We start from the raw sequence: 19,768 nt of genomic DNA on the forward strand, positions 1-19,768 counted from the left end.
TATAGAAAACATTAGAGGCCCGGTGCACGAAATTCATGCACTGGGGAGGGGGCTCTCTAAGCCCAGCCTGTACCCTCTCCAATCTGGGACCCCTTGGGGGATGCCTGACTGCCAGTTTAGGCTCGATCCTACAGGGATTTGGCCTAAACCGGCAGTCGCACATCGCTCTCATGATCCGGGACTGCTGGCTCCTAACTCTCCTGCCAGCCTGATTAATACCTAACTTCTCACCTGCTTGCCCAATCGCCCCCAACTTCCCTCCCTTGCCGGCCCAATCTCACCCCAAACTGCTCTTTCCTGCTGGCCTGATCTCGCCCCCAATTGCCCTCCTCTGCCTGCCAATTTGGTTCTGATTGGTCAGTTTCTATGCCAATTCAGTGTCAAAAGCTCCACCTCCTAAGCAGCCATTGGCTCCTCACACTTCACCCAGATTTGGTTCTGATTGGTCAGTTTCTTTGTCAGGCAGTGTCTCTGGGTCTATCAATGGGGCCTGATCAGAAAGGTGGGGCTGATCAGCAGCCCCAGTGGAGGCCTGGAGAGAAATGGAGGCATGGCTGATGGCCAGGCCTGGAGAGAAAAAGAGAGGCAAGTGCTGATCAACAGCTGCCACAGAGGCTATGGATCAGACCCTGCTTCTCCCTTCAGGCCTCTCTCCAGGTGTGATTCGCAGCCCCCTCAGAAGTCAGTGCTGGGTCACTGCACCTGCAGCCATAGCAGTCAGTGCTGGGTCACCACGGCAACCCAGCACTGATTGCAGGATTGACTTCTGCTTGGTTGAGTTTCCGGTCATTGTTGAAGTGATGGACCCAGGGTTTTTATATATTAGGATTGGTTTACAGTTAAAAAAAATTAGAAAAACAGTGGTTCAACTTTAATTCTCTCTTGATGGGTCTAGAATTAATATCAGATACATGCCATGCACTTTTCTTGGCTCAATTACAACAGATTATTCTATATTTGTTGTTAAGGGTGATCTTCCAGATTGTGAAGCTGAACAACTCCTGCAAATGTTCAGGGTCCAACAGATGTATTGACCAAAACTTATTGGAGAAAAAAGAGTTAGTACAACTAAAAGAACAGAATCTAGAAAACAGATATGAGATGAGTCTTAGAAGCAAATGATGAGTCAGGAATGTTAGATAAAGATGAGGGAGATTTGCAGTGAGCTTTGGCACTAAGTCACCAACAAATTGATATGGAAGATGAAGAAGCAGATCTCTGCAGGGCTGTTCAGTTCAGTATGCAAGGCAGTTGCAAAAATATATCTCAAGATATTCCACAGACATCAAGTCAGAAGACATCTTACTTCAGAAGAGCTATGGAAGAGAAGAGAAGCCTACTTTGAAAAGCAGCAGCAGCAACAGCAGTAGGAGCCACCAAGACAGCTTTCACACCAACCATAAGTTCAGAAGCACTTGGCAGTGATCTTGGTGATGATATGAGTGAGAAAGACATGCTTCAGGTAGCTGTGACTATGTCTTCAGAAACTGTTAGAAATAATTTCATAACAGAAGAAAAAGTAATACATTTTACAAAATATCTAAAAGATTCATATTTGTGTGATTAAAGCCAAGGGTCCATTTTGATAATATGTAAAAGAACAATGTTCAACAGAGGAAATAAGACTTTTAAGTGGTTTGCAAACAAAAATGTGAGAACATGGCAAAATACATCAGTTGTAGGACTAAATAATGACTCTTCAAATACTAGCCAAAGAGGCATTCAGCAATTAAGTAAATTTAAAATAGTTTTCTAAATGTTCGTTTTTCATTTTTAGTGTTCAATATCTAACATGTCTAAAATTGGGGCATTTTTTCTTGGATCTTTTTGCAGACCAGCTAATAAGCTCTTGCCACAGAACTTCCCTGTACATTTGGTTTTCTTTTCTTCCCTTCTGTGTAGGTAATTTGGCTCACTTTCGTCACTTAATAGTTGCTTCTATGTCTTCTTTTAGGACAGTGTTTCTTCTCTATGTTGCTGATAGTAATGGTTCCAGAAGGATAAGTGTTCTCTCTCCACCTATGTATTATGCACTTTGGTGTCTTCTCATGTTATTGTTTTTGATCACAATTTATCTGCTATCTTGTTATTATTTTTTAAAACTCTATTAAAAGATGGTAATCTTTCTTGAGATTTGCTTTTTAAGCCCTCCAAGATGAGATTGTCATTTCATAATTCTGGTGCATTCCTAAATTCTAAAATCATCTTTGCATAAGTATTTAAGAATAAATGAGCATTTTAAAAAAGAATAATGTATTGTTAGGTCTGTAACATATATGGATGTAGTACGTATAACAACGATAGTGCAAAAAAAGAAGGAACAGGCAATAGAGCTATTTAGGGAGATTTCCATATCTCACTGGAATTCAGTTAATATAAATCTGAAGTATATTATCATAAGATATATATTACAACCCCTAAAACAATTGTTAAGAGAATAACTCAAAAGAATATGGTGGAAAAAGTTATTAAATTAATTAAAATATAGTACTAGCAAATATTCATTTGATGCAAATGAAGGCAGTAAAGAAAGAACAAATGGAAAATTACATTTAGAAAACTGTCTGTACTGTATTTAAAATGGTGATGTAAATCCAGCATGCCAATAATAACATTAAATGTAAATCATCAAACAATCCAAAGATACACTTAAGAGCAAAAGATACAAAGAGTTCAAAGGTAAAAATATGGAAAAATATAACATGCAAACAGCAACCATAAGAAAGCTGGAGTGACTGTACTAATATCAGATACAATAAATTTTAAAACAAAATACGTTACTAGAGATTAAAAAGGGACTTTTGTCAATCTATCAGGATAATATCCTATATAATAAAGAGGTAATATGCAAATTGACCCTCATACCCTCACATCACAAGATGGCTGCCTCCATGTTGTCACAAGATGACTGCCCCCATGTCATTACAAGATGGCCACCACAAGATGGCCACCCGCACATTGTCACGAGATGGCCGGCAGGGGAGGGCAGTTGGGGGGGACCAGGCCTGCAGGGGAGGGCAGTTGGGGATGATCGGGCCAGCAGGGGAGCAGTTATGTGTCAATAATGCCAGCAGGGGAGCAGTTAGGGGGCTATCAGGTTGGCAGGTAGAGTGGTTAGGGGCAATTAGGCAGCCAGGCAGGCGAGCAGTTAGGAGCCAGCCATCCCTGATTGTGAGAGGGATGTCTGACTGCCGGGAGTCAGACATCCCCCAAGGGGTCCCAGATTGGAGAGGGTGCAGACTGGGATGAGGGACACTCCCCCCCTCAGTGCATGAATTTCATACACTGGACCTCCAGTAATTATATATACATATATACACACATATACATACATATGTACATACATACATACATGCATGTGTACACAGCCATAGAATACAAAAACTGAAAGAATTGAATTAAAAAATTAGAATTTGAACAATAATACTTATAAATTCACTTAGACCTAACAGAAATCTATGGGACACTTGAACCAACAGCAGAAGAATACATAATTCTCAAATTCACATAGAACATTTTCCAGGATAGACCATAAAGTAAGCCTCATACATTTAAAACAATTGAAGATCACAGAAAATATATTTTTTTGCCACAGTGAATTGTAATTAAAAATCAATAATTGAAAGAAATTTGGAAATACATGAAAATTAAGCAACACATTATTAAATAACCAATGATTCAAATAAAAAATCAAAAGGGAAATTTGAAAGTACTTTAAGGTGACTATAAATGAAGAGACAACATACCAAAATTTATGGGATGCCTTTACACCAGTGCTCAGAGGGGAATTTATAGCTATAAATACTTTTATTTAAAAAAGAAAAATTAATAACCTAATATTCTATCTTAAGCCACTATAAAAACAAAGAGCAAACTAAACCTAAAGAAAGAATAAAGGAGGAAGTAATAAAAATTAGTACAAAAATATGTGAAATTAAGAATAGAAAAAGAGAGAAAAATAAACAAAATCAAGAGTTGATACTTTAAGAAATTAATAAAATGGACTAACCTTAAATAGACTGACCAAGGAAAAAGAAGACCCAAATTACTAAAATTAGGGATGAAAGATGGAACATTGCTACCAACCTCATAGAAATAAAAAAGATTTTATGAGAATACTACATTTAACTGTAAACCAACCAACTAAATAACTTTGATAAAATGGACACATACCTAGATAGACACGAGAATGGACTCAAGAAAAAAAAATAGAAAATCTGAATGGCTCTATAAAAAGGAAAAAGTTCAATAGTAATTTTAAAACTTTCCACAAAGAAAAGTCCAGGACCAGACATTGGTGAATTTTACTATACATCTTAAGAAGAATTAACACCAATCCTTTACAAATTCTTCCAAAAAAAATAAATAATAAAATAGAAGAGAAGGAAAAAACCAATTCAAACTAGAAAACCAGTAATATGCTTATACCAAAATTGGACAAAGATATGGAAAGAAAAACGAACTACAGAACAATATCTTTTATGAATATAAATGCAAAAATCTTCAACAAAATGCTAGCAAACATTTTACACCATGACCAAGTGATATTTATTCTAAGAATGCAAAGTTGGATAAACATACAAAAATCAGTCAATGTTGCACACCATTTTAACATAGTAAAGAGGGGAAACTATACGATTATCTCAATAGAGACAGAAATAAATTTAAAAAATCCAACATCCTTTATGATAAAAATATTCAATATATAGAAATAGAGGTGGATGTCTACAACTTTATAAAGGATATCTACAAAAAACCACAGCTTATATAATATTTAATGGTGAAAGACTCAATGTTTTCCTCCTAAGATCAGGAACCAGATGGAGATGTATACTAGTACTCTTTCCACTTTGTATTTAATGTTGTACTGGACTTTCTAGCTAAGGCAAGAAAGAGAAATAAAAAACATCCAGCAGGAAGGTAGGGGAAGGTTAGGAGGGGGGTAGTAAGAGATCAATCGAAGGACTTGTATGCATGCATATAAGCACAACCAACAGACTCAAGACACTGGGGGCGGGGGGACAAGGGCAAGTGCCTGGGGGTAGGGGAGGCTGGGGGGGGGGTCTGTTGGGGAGGGAAAGAGACATATGTACTACTATTTGTAATACCTTAAACAATAAAATTAAAAACAAACAAACATCCAGGTTTAAAAGGAAGTTAAGCTTTCTCTACTTGTAGATGGCATGGTTTTATATATAGAAGTCCTAGGGATTCACTAAAAAATATATTAGAATTGAGTTCAGCAAAGTTGTAGTGTACAAGATCAATATACAAAAATCAATTGTATTTCTACAAAATAGCAACAAACAATCTTGACAATAAAGCAAGAAAGAAATGTTATTTACATGAAAAAGAGTAAAATACTTGGGAGCAAGTTTAACAAAAGTACAAAACTTATTCTGTGAAAACTACAGAACATTATTAAGTTAAAGGAAACATATACTCAGATGACAAGACATCCCATATTAATGGATATGAAGACTTAATATTTTAAAGATGGCACTGCTCTCAAATTGATCTTCAGATTTATTGCAATACCTATGAAAATTACAACTGACCTATTTTTTAGAATTTGAGAAGCTGGTCTGAGAGTTTATAAGGAAATTACTCCAAATAGCCAAAGCCATCTTGAAAAGGAAAAACAAACTTGGAGGATTTAACTTGTGATTGCAGGAATGAGCATGATCTATTCCACCAGTTGCAGATTTTTATGATTATAAAAAGGTTTCATTTAATGTTAAAGATAGCTAATGTAAGACCTTATTATGATTCACTAGAGGGCAAGAAATATATTAATCAAGCAAAGATCATAGGTTTAAATGGTATATTCTACTATTAAATTTCATATGAAAAATCAGTGTATATGAAACAAGCTGGTTATAATAGCTGCCACCTCATTGATTACTAAGGTTAGTTACCTTATATTTCTGCAGGTATCTCCTTCCTCCCTTCTTCTTTGCATAGTTTCTCCTTATTAACCCATAGGTTGATCAAATAGGATCACTTTCTCATTTAGAAAAGAACCATTCCTGAGTCAAGGAATATGTGTAAAGCACTATTTTACATATCATGCATAGTATGCTGATCAGTCATTTTGAAGGCTTCCAAAGGTATTAGATATATGTGATACAGACAATTAATGTTACTGTACTGATTCTACTACATTAATTCAAAGGGTTTTTAAAATGGAATAGGAATTTGCATACTTTATTATTCTACTTATGTTTGTTTCTCTTTTCTGTTCCTCAGATATATTGTCTTAAACATTTACAAATACTGATCCTGAGAAATAATCCTATCAGAACAATCCCTCATGAAATTCAGCAACTTAAGCTCCTTAGAGTTTTCAACATTGCCTTTAATTTGATTATGACTCTTCCTCTTGGGTAAGGTTGATAATTTGGGATTATAAACAGAAAATAAAGAACTTGTGATATAGAAAAGGGTCAATTCCCCTTTTGAAAGCAGCTAGAAACTTTTTAGCTCATTAATCATTCTTATTCTTTTCCAATTAGCTGACTTGTTTTTCATTGCTGTGTTAAAAATAATCCTACTAGCCAGATGCCAATTAACCTTTCTTGGCCTCAATCTCCTAATCTATGGACCAAGAAATTAGTCTTTATGATATTTAAGATCCTTTAAACTCTAATAGGAATATTAATATTTGAGTTTAAAAGAGATGGCTTTTCCCCACATATGAACTGGTAATTATTTAATTACTAATAAAATTTTAAAATCAAAACATTTACCAAATGCCAAAACAAGATACCACTTCCAGTAAATGCATAACAAATTGAATATAGGTTAAGGACAAAAGTATGGGGACTCTGAAATAGTTGAACAATATTTCTCAAAAGAAGATTCTTATAGTAATTAAGGAAGTGCATCAAAATTCATTTATAAAGTTCTTCATCTAGCAGTTTGTAATTAACAATCCAACAAATTCTACATTCATAAACCTTAAAACTATTTAGTCATTTAAAAGAATAAAAAGGTATGTAAAATATTATACTATTTCTGTATAAAAATTTAAAAATCACACATTATAAAAACACTAAGGCAGTATGAAAATTGCATTATGGAAATTTTATTTGTTTGACTCACCTATATTTTTCCACAATAACGTAAATTGTATTTTCCCTGCCTCGATATTAGAATTAGCCATTTCTCTAAGAAAAACCTGTTTTTGTTTTTATTAATCCTCATGCAAGGGTATGTTTTGATTGTTTTAGAGGGAGGGGAAGGGAGAAGGAGAGAAAGAAACATCAATTGGTTGCCTCCCACATACACCTTGAGTGGAGATCGAACCCACAACCTGGGTATGTGCCCTGTCCAGGAATTGAATGGGATGACGCTCCAGTCAACTGAGCCACACTGTCCAGGTCCTGTTTTCCTTTTATTGCAGAATGATCATTAAAAACCACTGTCTAAGTATTGAATGTCTTCATTGCTATTGAGATGACATTGCTTATAGACACTCCCAGTATACAGAGCTTAGTAATATATGTATTTAGAAATCTATGTGAATACATATCTATAATTATTTATCTGTGTATATTTATTTATATACACACTTACATATATACACACACACTATATGTGCACACATATGTACATATATGCATCTAAATCAATGAATACTGTATAATCTATAACAATTACATATTTTAAATAACCATAACTTATTTAAACAAAATGTAAAAATACCTAAAGCAACTAAAAGTTTATCATAACTACATGGTTAACATTGTACATGGTCAACATTTTACATTGTTTAGAGATTAGGCAAACTAGTTTGAATTATTGGTTATAAACAAAAGTTTTAAGAAGCCCTCACACCTGTCAGAATGATTGCCATCAATAAATACACAAATGACAAGTGTTGGCAAGGATGTGGAGAAAAGGAAACCCATGTGCACTGTTGTGGGAATGCAGATTGGAACAGCCACTATGGAAAACAGTATGAGGTTTCCTCAAAAAAATTAAAAATGGATCAATGGATCACCCAGTGATTCCACTTCTGGGGATTTATCTAAAGAAATCCAAAATACGAATTCGAAAGAATATATGCACCCCTATGTTCATTGCAGTGTTATTTACAATAGCCAAGCTATGAAAGAAACCCAAGTGTCCATCAATAGACAAGTAGATAAAAAAGCTGTGCTACACATATAAATGGAATATTACTCAGCCATAAAAAATAATAACATCTTACCATTTGCAACAGCATGGATGGACCTAGAGGGTATTATACTCAGTGAAATTAGTCAGAAAAATACAAATACCATATGATTTCATTGATATGTGCAATCTAAATAACAACACAAACAAAGAAACAACATTGAAACAGATTCATAGACACAGAAAAAAACAAACTGGTGGTTGCCAAAGAGGAGGTGGTTGAGGGACTGAGTGAAAGATGGGAAGGAGCTGGGGAATGAGCGAAAAAGATAAAGAGCCTGGCCCAGGAACCAAGAGGTAACTGGGTTGATCCCTGTCAGAGCATATGCCCTGGTTGTGGTCTTAATCCCCAGTAGGGGGCGTGCAAGAGGCAGCCAATCGATGATGTATCTCTCTCAGTGATGTTTCTATCTGTCTATTTCTCTTCCTTTCTCTCTCTCTCTAAAAAATAATAGAAACATTTTTTAAAGAAAAAGATGAAGAGATTAAGAAGTACAAATTGGTAGTTATAGAATAGTTCTAAGGATATAAATACAGCATAGGGAATATAGTCAATAATCAACTGAATGGCCGAACAGCAGAATGACTGTCTGGACGACCATGCTATGATACACACTGGTGCCAGGCCAGCCAAAGTGGGTGTGATGCGATTGGTCGGGGGGCCCTGCCACTGCCCCATGATCGCTCCACATGGGGAGGCCCAGGCCACTGGCTGGCGGGTGGGCGGGGCCTCCCTCTGCGGAGCGATTGATTGTGGGGCTCCCTGACTGTGAGAGGGTGCAGATCGGGCTGAGGGTCACCCTCCCGAGTGCACGAATTTTGTGCACGGGGCCTCTAGTATTGTAATAACTATGAATAGTGTCAGATAGGTACTAGATTTATCAGGTGGTCACTTAATAAGTTATATAATATTCAATCACTGGGTTGTACACCTGAAACTAATATAACATTGTATGTCAACTATAATTGAAAAAATATTTTAAAAAGTTTTAAGGAGCTATTTTTTAAAAATATTAGTGTTTCTAAAATAAAGCAGTACAATTTTATTAAATGCCATTGGATATGTATGCAAATCAAGGGATGATAGACAGTATATTGAAGCCAAGTATAAAAAATGTAATTGGAATTATGGGACTAATAATATAATTATAACTAGAGGCCTGGTGCATGAAATTTGTGCCCAGCCTGACCCTCTCCAATTGGGGACCCCTTTGGGGATGTCCAACTGCTGGTTTAGGCCCGATCACCCAGGGATCGGGCCTAAACCAGCAGTTGGACATCCCTCTCACAATCTGGGACCGCTGGCTCCTAACTGCTCACCTGCCTGCCTGCCTGATCACCCCTACCTGCCTCTGCCTGCCAGCCTGATCACCCCTAACTACCCTCCTCTGCCAGCCTGGTTACCCCTAATTGCTTCTGCCTGCCTGTATAATTGCCCCTAAATGCCCTCCCCGGCCAGCCAGATCTCATCCCCAATGGCCCTCCCCTGCCAGCCTGATCTCATCCCCAACTGCCCTCTCCTGCTGGCCTGATCTCGCTCCCAGCTGCCCTCCTCTGCTGGCCAATTTGGTTCTGATTGGTTGGTTTCTATGACAGTCAGCATCAGAAGCTCTGCCTCTGGTTCTTCACAGCACCCACATTTGGTTCTGATTGGTTGGTGTCTATGCCAGTCAGCGTCAGAAGTTCTGCCTCCTAGGCAGCCATTGGTTTTTCACAGCACCCACATTTGGTTCTGATTGGTCAGTTCCTATGCTAGTCAGTGTCTCTGGGCCTATCAATGGGGCCTGGTCAGAAAGGCAGGCCTGATCAGCAGCCCAGGTGAAGGCCTGGAGAGAAATGGAGGTGCGGCTGCTGGCCAGACTGGGAGAGAAAGACAAAGGCAAGTGCTGATCAAAAGCTGCCATAGAGGCAATGGGTCAGTCCCTGCTTCTCTCTCAGGCCTGTCTCTGGGCCTGATTTGCAGCCCCCTCAGTAGTCAGTACTGGGGCACTGCGCCTGCAGTGGAAGCAGTCAGCACTGGATTGCCATGGCAACCCAGCGCTGACTGCAGGACTGACTTCCAGTTGGTCGAGCCTCCATCATTGCTGGTCCTTATGACCCAGGGTTTTTATATATTAGGATTGTTATGGGGATTAACTTTATTGAACCTCAGAGATGACTTATAACAAGCTCTGACATAGGTAAACATGTTCATTTGCAGAGCTTGTTAAATGCAAACTCACACAGAGGAAACTTATACAGTGCGGGATGAAGGTACTGAATTTTTTGTCTTTAAAGGTTATTGTCAGGACTCTAGCTTTCTGAGCAAAGAAGACCCAACATAGAGTGGCAGGAGTAAGGGAGCTGTAACTGGATAAAATTGAGTGAAATGCACTGAACCAATTATGTAGTTGGATGTTATTACTGTTACAAGTATATTTTAAATACTATATTTTCATTTTTGTAATTAATTCAGTAAATGTTTATGAATTATCTATTGTGTGCTCCCTAGTTGATCACCACCTAAGGGGAAGGCAGACAATTGCACATAATTACAGAAAGTAAAATAATGGAGATGCACTTTGTAAAATTCCAAACAGTGGCATGTAACCCAATCTGGAGAGTGAGAGGTGGCTCCCAGAAAGAGATGACATTTAATGCAAATGTAACGGAGTGTGAATGAGCCACATTAATAGTGAGAAGGAGCAAGGGGTAGTATGACTGATTATGGGTTAGATATTTCCTTAAATAAAAGTGATAACACATATAGAAATAAATGAGATGCGAAGCAGCATATATAATGTGGAGTAGGAATTGCAAGCAGTTTGCTGTTTGGAAGCTTAGAAAGCAAGGCCAAGTGGTAAGAAATTAGAGTGGTGAAGTAGGCAGAGACCAGATTGTCTGCGGGCCTTGTGAGCAAAGGCAAAGTATTTGTTGAAGGATTTCCCAAAGAGGAGTGGTGGATTCAGATCTGCATTTTAGCTCATGGTGGTGGCAGTGTGGAGGATGCATGTGAGGTGATAAAACAAAATAGAAGGCAAAGAGCTGCAGCTATCACAGTAGTTCAGGCAAGAGCTGCAAAGCATATCTAGGGCAATGATCACATAGAGAAAAAGGAACAAATTGTTAACAAACTGAGGTAAAATTAGCAAGATCTAGTATTGATTAGACATAGATGATGTAGGGAATGGAGGCATCCAAGTAAAAAAACAGTCAAGGTTACTCCAAGATTTCTAGTTAGAGTGAAATAATTCAAGCATGTAAATATATATCTATTAAGTATCCTTTATAATAAAAGCCTAATATGCTAAGTGTCCAGTCATCAGGTCATCTGTACAACCAATCAAAGTGTAATATGCTAATGATATGCTAAGGCTGGTCAACTGCTTGCTATGATGTGCACTGACCACCAGGGGGCAGACAGTGGACCGGTCAACCAGTTGCTATAATGTGCACTGACCACATGGGGGGCAGACGCTCTGGGCAGTAGGTTAGCTTGCTGCTGGGGTGAGGCCGATTGGGACTGAGCAAGACAGGCCGGACATGCCCTGGAGCCCTCCCACAGTCCCTCCCCAGCTGGCTAACCTCCCGCGTCCCTTCCCAGCCCTGATCATGGGTGGGTGGGTGGGAGGTAATCAACCAAAGACTACCCTATATAATAAAAGGCTAATATGCAAATAGACCAAATGGCTGAAATACCGGTCACTATGACGCTCACTAACTATCAGGGGGCAGATGCTCAATGCAGGAGCTGCCCCCTGGTGGTAATTGCACTCCCACAGGGGGAGCGCCGCTCAGCCAGAAGCTCGGCTCATAGGTGGCGAGCGCAGCCGCAGTGGCGGGAGCCTCTCCCACCTCCGCAGCAGCGCTAAGGATGTCCAACTGACAACTCATCCATCAGTCAGACATACCCCAAGGGCTCCTGGACTGCAAGAGGGCACAGGCTGGGCTGAGGGACCTCCACCCCTTAAGTGGATGAATTTCGTGCACTGGGCCTTTAGTTTATGTAATACTAAGCTTTGTGCTAAGATTTGGGTTTAAGATGATAAATGAAAGGGGCATTATTCTTTCTCTTATGGAATTTAGAATCCAGGAAAAGACGCAAGAATTTCTAACAAAGATCACAATAAATACATAAATACAAAACATCCTAAGGGCTATAAATGAAGAGATCAATAAGAAAGATGTCAGTAGTATATCCAAAATGGCAGTGGAGTAGGTGGAAGGTACATTCACCTCCTCCCAGGACCAAGCAAAAATTACAACTAAAATATAGAAAAATCGATGTGAATAACCAACTGAAGACTAGCTGAACAGAAGTCTTATAACCAATTATTTATAGAAGAAACCACATGGAGACTACTAGGAAGGGTGGAGATGCAAAAAGGACTTGCCCTGCTCCCATGAGCAGCAGTAGAGATTCCGGAGGGATATCTCAGTTGCATGGGTTAACCCTAAGAAGCATGGGGTCTTGAACGCAACCCAGGCTTCACAGCCCAGAGCACCAGAGCCAGAAAGAGGCACCCACATAACATCTGGCTGTGAAAATCATCTGGGATTCTGTCCACCAGGGAGAAGTGATAGTCCTAGAAATACAGGCACCCTCTTAAAGGGCCAATGCACAAACTCTAATGTGCAGCCACTCACCTTGGACTCCAAAGAAAGGGCAGAACACACTAGAGTTGTGTGAGGAGAGACTGGGGTTTGTGGCTTTGGGGAGAGAGCGAAATAGACAGTCACCATGATCCCGGAGCTGAGTTCCTCTTCCATATACAGATACCACCTTTCTTAGATGGAGCACTCCCCTACAAGTGGCATCAGCTCAGGGGAATGCAATAGCTGCATCCTCTGGTCCCCCTGCCACCTCACCCTATAAAAGCTTGCGCCCTGCTGAAGCGTCAGCTGCTTTGGCTGAAGTATAGAGGTCTGAGCAGACTGAAGGGGTGTCAGTTACTGAGTTGTATGGCTTTGTAGTGGGAGCAATTCCTCTCACTTTCCCGTGAACTTGACTGACACCTCCCCTTCATGGGAGATTTGCTAGCCCCAATTGATGGGCTCCTGGTAGCCCCACCCTCCTGACTCCTGATGGCTCCACCTGCTGAGGTCTGGGAAGGTTCTGGGATGGACAGATTGGTGAGGCTCTGGGACAGGGGCCACTCTCCTCACCTTCCCCCAAGCCTGACCAGCACCTCCCCAACACCAGAAATTCACTAGCTCCATCCTCCTCACTTCTGGAAGCCCCACCCTGCTGAGATTGGACTCTGGAGTGAATCCAGGGCAAACTGATTCTTATAGCTCTAGGACAGGGACCATTTTTCCCTTACACACCCAACTGTGGCAGAGCTCTCCCTTCACATAGCCAAATCTTGGGCCTGATAAACTCTGCTAACCTCACCCTAACAATGCCCTGAAACCCTTCCCCATCACAAAAATGTGTCAACACCCAGTGGATGGCAATTAGATCTGGTATACTTGGATACATTTGCTGAGCGGCCTCAGACTCAGCATGGCACCAAGATTGAACTTGTATTAATCCGGTGAACATGATTTGCCCTACTTTTTGACTCATTGAGAACCTACATAATGCAACTTGAGTACTACCAGAGGTTCTTTCAGACTAAACCTAACAGGCAGCCAACAGGCAGAGGCAGGTGGAGGTGGATCTTGGGGTGACTTGAAACTTTTGCTGACCTTTCCCTGGGCCTAGTGCTGGTAAAAGCTGTCCTTGGTGCACAGCTTGATTCTCCTTATGCATACCCAGGTCCAGAAGAGACAGCCACACTGTGAATTGTGTTGTAGCTTTAAACAGGTTACCCAGGGATAGTCACAGGCAGTGTCTGACATTGATGTACTCCAGAGTCCCTCCCAAGAGGCTCCAAAACCAAAACACCCAGAAGCTAGCATCAGGCAACATCAGAGCAGGACCCATTTAGCTTTGCAAGGGCCATATACAAAGGGAGACCTGGGCTGGCATCAGACCCTGCTGAAGCAAATGCCACTACATGTGGTCAACACCTGCACAGCAGCTCAAACAATATGCTCAAGGTTGTTCCTCATAGTCAGCCAGCCTGTGAGGAACACATGAATGAGCCAATAGCAATCAAGACTCAATTACAATAGGAGGGTCCACATAACCTACATAAGGGACATACCTATAGCACCCAGCTCAGGTGATCAAGGAGACTATGCCACTGGGTTCCATAGGATATCTACTATGTAACATAAGGGACATACCTATAGCACCCAGCTCAGGTGATCAAGGAGACTATGCCACTGGGTTCCATAGGATATCTACTACTAGGACTGGAAATCACAGCAGTTCTACCTAATACAGAGAAACAAACACAAAGTGGAGATAAAAATAGGGAGACAATAAAACATGCCCCATATTAAGGAACAGGAAAAATCTCCACAAAAAGAACAAAATGAAATAAAGGCAACCAATTAATCAGATATAGAGTTTAAAACAATGGTTATAAGGGTGCTCAAGGAACTTAGTGAGAACTACAATAGCATAAAAAAGAACATAGAAACCATAAAAATGAATCAGTCAGAAATGAAGACTACAATATCTGAAATGAAGAATACATTAGAAGAAATAAGCAGTGGGTTGAATGAACATAAAATCAAATCAGCTATTTGGGAGACAATGTAAGAAAAAACACTCAATCAGAGCAACAAAAAGAAAAAAGAATTTTTTTAAAAAATGAGGATTGTCTTTAGGACCTTTTGGACAACATGAATCATGACAACATCCACATCATAGGGGTACAAGAAGGAAAAGACAGGGAGCAAGGGATAGAGAACCTATTTTAATAAATAATGAACAAAAACTTTCCTGATCTGGTGAAGGAAAAAGACACACAAAGCCATAAAGTGAAAAGAGTATCAAACAAGATAAACCCAATGAGGCCTACACCAAGACACATCATAATTAAAATGGCAAAAGTTTAAAACAACAGAGAATCTTAAAAGTAGCAAGAGAAAGACAGTTACCTACAAAGGAGCTTGCATAAGACTGACAGCTGACTACTCAATGGAAATATTTCAGGCCAGAAGGAATTGGCATGAAATATTCAAAGTGTAGAAAAGCAAGAAACATACAACCAAGATGACTTGACACAGCAGGACTATCATTTAAAATTGAAGGAGAAATAAAGAGCTTCCCGGATGCCCTGACTGGTTTGGCTCAGTGGATGGAACGTCGGCCTGTGGACTGAAAGGTCCCAGGTTCGATTTCAGTCAAGGGCATGTACCTTGGTTGCGGGCACATCCCAGTGGGAGGTGTGTGGGAGGCAACTGATGGATGTTTCTCTCCCATTGATGTTTCTAACTCTATTCCTCTTCCTTCCTCTCTGTAAAAAATCAATAAAATATATTATTTAAAAAAAAAAAGAGCTTCCCAGACAAGAAAAAGTATTACAAGAAATGAAGAAGAAAAAGAAAACAGAGGAACATAGTTGAAAGAATAAAATGGAAAACATAATTACCTATCAAAAATCACTCTTTAAACTTTTTTATTTGTATTTTTAAAATATGTTTTTATTGATGTTAGAGAGAGAGGAAAGGAGAGAGAGAGATAGGAACACTGATGTGAGAGAAACATTGATTAGCTGCCTCCTACACTCAACCTACTGGGGATCGAGTCCACAACTAGGGCATGTGCCCTGACAGGGAATAGAACTGATGATCTCTTGATGTGTGGGACAATGCTCAACCAATTGAGTCACACTGGCTAGGCATCACTTTTAATGTAAATGGCATAAATGCTCCAATCAAAAGACATTGGATAGCTTAATGTATATAAAAAAAACAAGACCCAAATACATACTCTCTACAAGAGACCCACTTCAGAACAAAACATGCACAGTCTAAAAGTAAAGCAATAGAAAAATATATTTCATGCAAAAATTATTTTTATAAGGTGGGGTAGGAATACTTATATCTGACAAAATAGGCTTTAAAACAAAGGTTATACTAAGAGACAAAGAAGGACATTACATAATGATAAAGGGAACAATCCAACAAGAGGACATAAACCTTATAAATATATATGCACCCAACATAAAAAACACCTAAATATATAAAGCAAATCTTGATGGACATCAACAGAGAGATTAATAGTAATCAGTCATAGTAAGGGCTTTTAACACTCTATTGACATCAGTGGATAGATCTTGTAGATAGAATATCAACAAGGAAAAAACAACTTTAAATGACACACTAGATCAGATGGACTTAATTCATATCTTCAGAACATTTCATCCCCAAACAGCAGAATATATACTATTTCCAAGTGCACATGAACTGCTTTCTAGAATAGACCACGTGTACCCTAGCTGGTTTGACTCAGTGGATAGAGCATTGGCCTGCAGACTGAAGGGTCCTGGGTTTGAGTCCAATCAAGGGCACATGCCTGGGTGTGGTCTCAATCCCCAGGGGGGCAGCTAATCAATGATTCTTTCTCATCATTGATGTTTTCTCTCTCTTTTTTTCTCTCTCCCTCTCCCTTCCTCTCTGAAATCAATAAAAGTATATATAGAATAGACCACATGTTAGAACACAAAACAACTCTCAATAAATATAAGAGATTAAAATTACGTCAAGCATTTTCTCTGACCAAAATGGTAAGAAACTAGAAATAAATCACAAGAAAAAAAAAAACCATACATGAAGACATGGAGGCTAAACAACATGTTACTAAACAGTGAATGGGTTAACATGAGATCAAGGAAGAAATCAAAAGATACCGTGAAACAAATGAAAATGAGAAAACAACAACCCCAAACTATAAAACACAGCAAGAGCAGTCCTAAGAGGAAATTCATAATATTACAGGCCTATCTCAAGAAACAAGAAATATATCAATCAATCTAACTTTATAATTAAAGGTATTTGAAAAAGAACAAACAGCCTAAAATGAGCAGAAAAAATGGAAGTATTAAATATAAGAGCATAAATAAATGAAAGAGTCTGGAAAAAGCAATACAAAATATCAATGAAACCAAGAGATCTTCTTTGAAAAGATAAACAAGATTGACAATCTTTTAACCAGACTCATCAAGAAAAAAAGAGAAAGTATACAAATAAATAAAATCAGAAATAAAAGAAGTGACAACTGATATCACAGAAATATAAACAATTGAAAGAAAATATTATGAACAACTATATACCAAAAGTTAGACAATCTGGATGAAATTAATAAATTACTAGAAATATGCAATTCTTCCAGGAAGAATCAGAGAATCTAATCAATAGACATATGCAATAGACAGATTACAACTAGTGAAATTGAAGCAGTAAAAAAACAAAACAAAACAAAACAACTAAATAAACAAAAACATCTCCCAACAAACAAAAGCCCTGGACTGGATGCCTTTACAGGTGAATTTTACCAAACATTCAAAGAAGAACTAACACCTAACCTTCTCAAACTATTCCAAAAAAATTGAAGAGAAAGATAGACTCCCAGTCTTATTTTATGAGGCCAGCATTATCCTAATTCCAAAACCAAAGACACAACAAAGAAAGAAAATTACAGGCCAATATCCCTGATGAACATAGATGCTAAAATCCTCAACAAAATATTAACAAACTGAATACAGTAATACATTAAAAAGATCATAAACCATGATCAAGTAGGATTTATTACAGAGATGCAAGGATGGTGCAATATCCACAAATCAATAAACTTGATACACCACATAAACAAAGTGAATGATTAAAAAAACACATAATCAGATCAATAGATGCAGTAAAAGCATTTGATAAAATCCAGCACCCATTTATAATAAAAACTCTCAGCAAACTGGGAATAGAAGGAGTAAACCTCAATGTAATAAAGGTCATATTTGACAAACCCACAGCCAACATCATACTCAATGGGCAAAGCTACAATTGTTTCCCTTAAAATTGGAACAACACAGGGATGTGTGCTTCCACCACTCTTACTCAACATAGTACTGGAAGTCCTAGCCACAGCAATCAGACAAGAAGAAGGAATAACAGGCATCCAAATTGGAAAGGAAACTGTCATTATTTGCAGATAACATGATACTGTATATAGAAAACCCTAAAGATTCCACCAAAAAACTATTGGAACTGGTAAATGAATTCAGTAAAGTAGCAGGATACAAAATAAATATCCAGAAATCAGTTGCATTTTTATGCACCATTAATGAACTATCAGAAAGGGAAACTAAGAAAACAATCCCATTTACAATTGCATCAAAAAAATAAATAAAATACCTAAGAATAAATTTAACCAAAGATGTAAAAGATCTATACTCAGAAAATTGCAAGACACCAAAGAAAGAAAGTGAAGAAGATACAAATAAGTGAAAGCATATACTGTGTTGATGGGTATGAAGAATTAACATGATTAAAATGTCCATACTACCCAAAGCAATCTATAACTTCAATTCAATTCCTACATAAATACCAATGGTGCATTTCACAGAACCAGAACAAATATTTCAAAAATGTATATAAAGCCACAAAAGACCATGAGACACAGCAAGCTTGAGAAAGAAGAACAAAGTGGGAGGAATTACAATACCTGATATCAAACTATACTACAAGGCCATAGTAATCAAAACAGCAAGATACTGGCATAAAAACTAAGTATAGATCAATGGAACAGAATAGAAAGCCCAAAAATAAACCTATGCCTCTATGGTCAATTAATATTTGACAAAGGAATCAAGAAAATACAATAGGGTAAATACAATAGTCTATTCAATAAATGGTGTTGGAAAAATTGGACATATATGAAAAAAAATGAAAGTAGACTGCCTACTTACAACATACACAAGAGCAAAATCAAAATGGATTAAAGACTTAAATGTTAGACTTGAAAGCATAAAAATCTTAGAAGAATACATGCAGAAAAATTTTGGACATTTCTTATAGCAATATTTCTCTGATATATTTCAGAGGAAGGGAAAGGAAACAAAAGAAAATTCCTCAGGTAAAGGAAAGAAAAGAAAAATTAGACAAATGGAACTACATCAAACTAAAAAATTTTTGCACAGCAAAGAAATCATCATCAAAATGAAAAGATAGCCCACTGAATTGGAGAATATATTCACCAATGATACATTTGATAAGGGGTTAATAGACAAAATTTATAAAGAATGTATAAAACTCAACACACATATAAAAACCTAATTAAAAAATGGGCAAAGGTCAGAACAGATACTTCTCCAAAGAGGCTATTCAGATGGTCAATAGACATATGCTAAGATGCTCAACGTCACTAATTATCAGAGAAATGCAAATTAAAACCACAATGAGATATTACCTGTTAGAATGTCTATCATCAATAAATCAGCAAACAACAAGTGTTGGCGAGGAATGCAGATTGATGTAGCCACTGTGGAAAGCAGTATGGAGTTACCTCAAAAAATTATAAATGGAACTTCCTTATCACCCAGCAATTCCACTTCTGGAAATATATTCAAAGAAACCCGAACACTGTTCTGAAAGAACATACGCACCCCTATGTTCATTGCAGCATTATTTACACTAGCCAAGATTTGGGAGTAGCCCAAGTTTCCTTCAGTAGATGAGTGGATAAAAAAAGCTGTGGTACATTTTAAACAATGAA

At 38.2% G+C, this 19,768-nt stretch overlaps 1 protein-coding gene and 1 pseudogene across 2 annotated transcripts in view; both read left to right on the top strand.

Moving 5' to 3' along the window:
• LRRC63 (leucine rich repeat containing 63) overlaps positions 1-19,768 on the top strand; it is a gene marked incomplete at both ends in the record, with an annotated part of 124,883 nt that overhangs the window by 57,795 nt on the left and 47,320 nt on the right. The window contains one exon of the mRNA XM_079778720.1: positions 6,250-6,386. Within this exon, the coding sequence (XP_079634846.1) occupies positions 6,250-6,386 (137 nt within the window). The remainder of the gene's footprint in view (positions 1-6,249; positions 6,387-19,768) is intronic.
• LOC307104446 (ataxin-3-like) lies at positions 1,008-1,567 on the top strand (annotated as a pseudogene). Its single transcript has one exon. The product of its transcript is annotated as an ataxin-3-like (transcript).

Source organism: Cnephaeus nilssonii (genome assembly GCF_951640355.1).
Source record: "Cnephaeus nilssonii genome assembly, chromosome: 8".
Classification (NCBI taxonomy): domain Eukaryota; kingdom Metazoa; phylum Chordata; class Mammalia; order Chiroptera; family Vespertilionidae; genus Cnephaeus; species Cnephaeus nilssonii.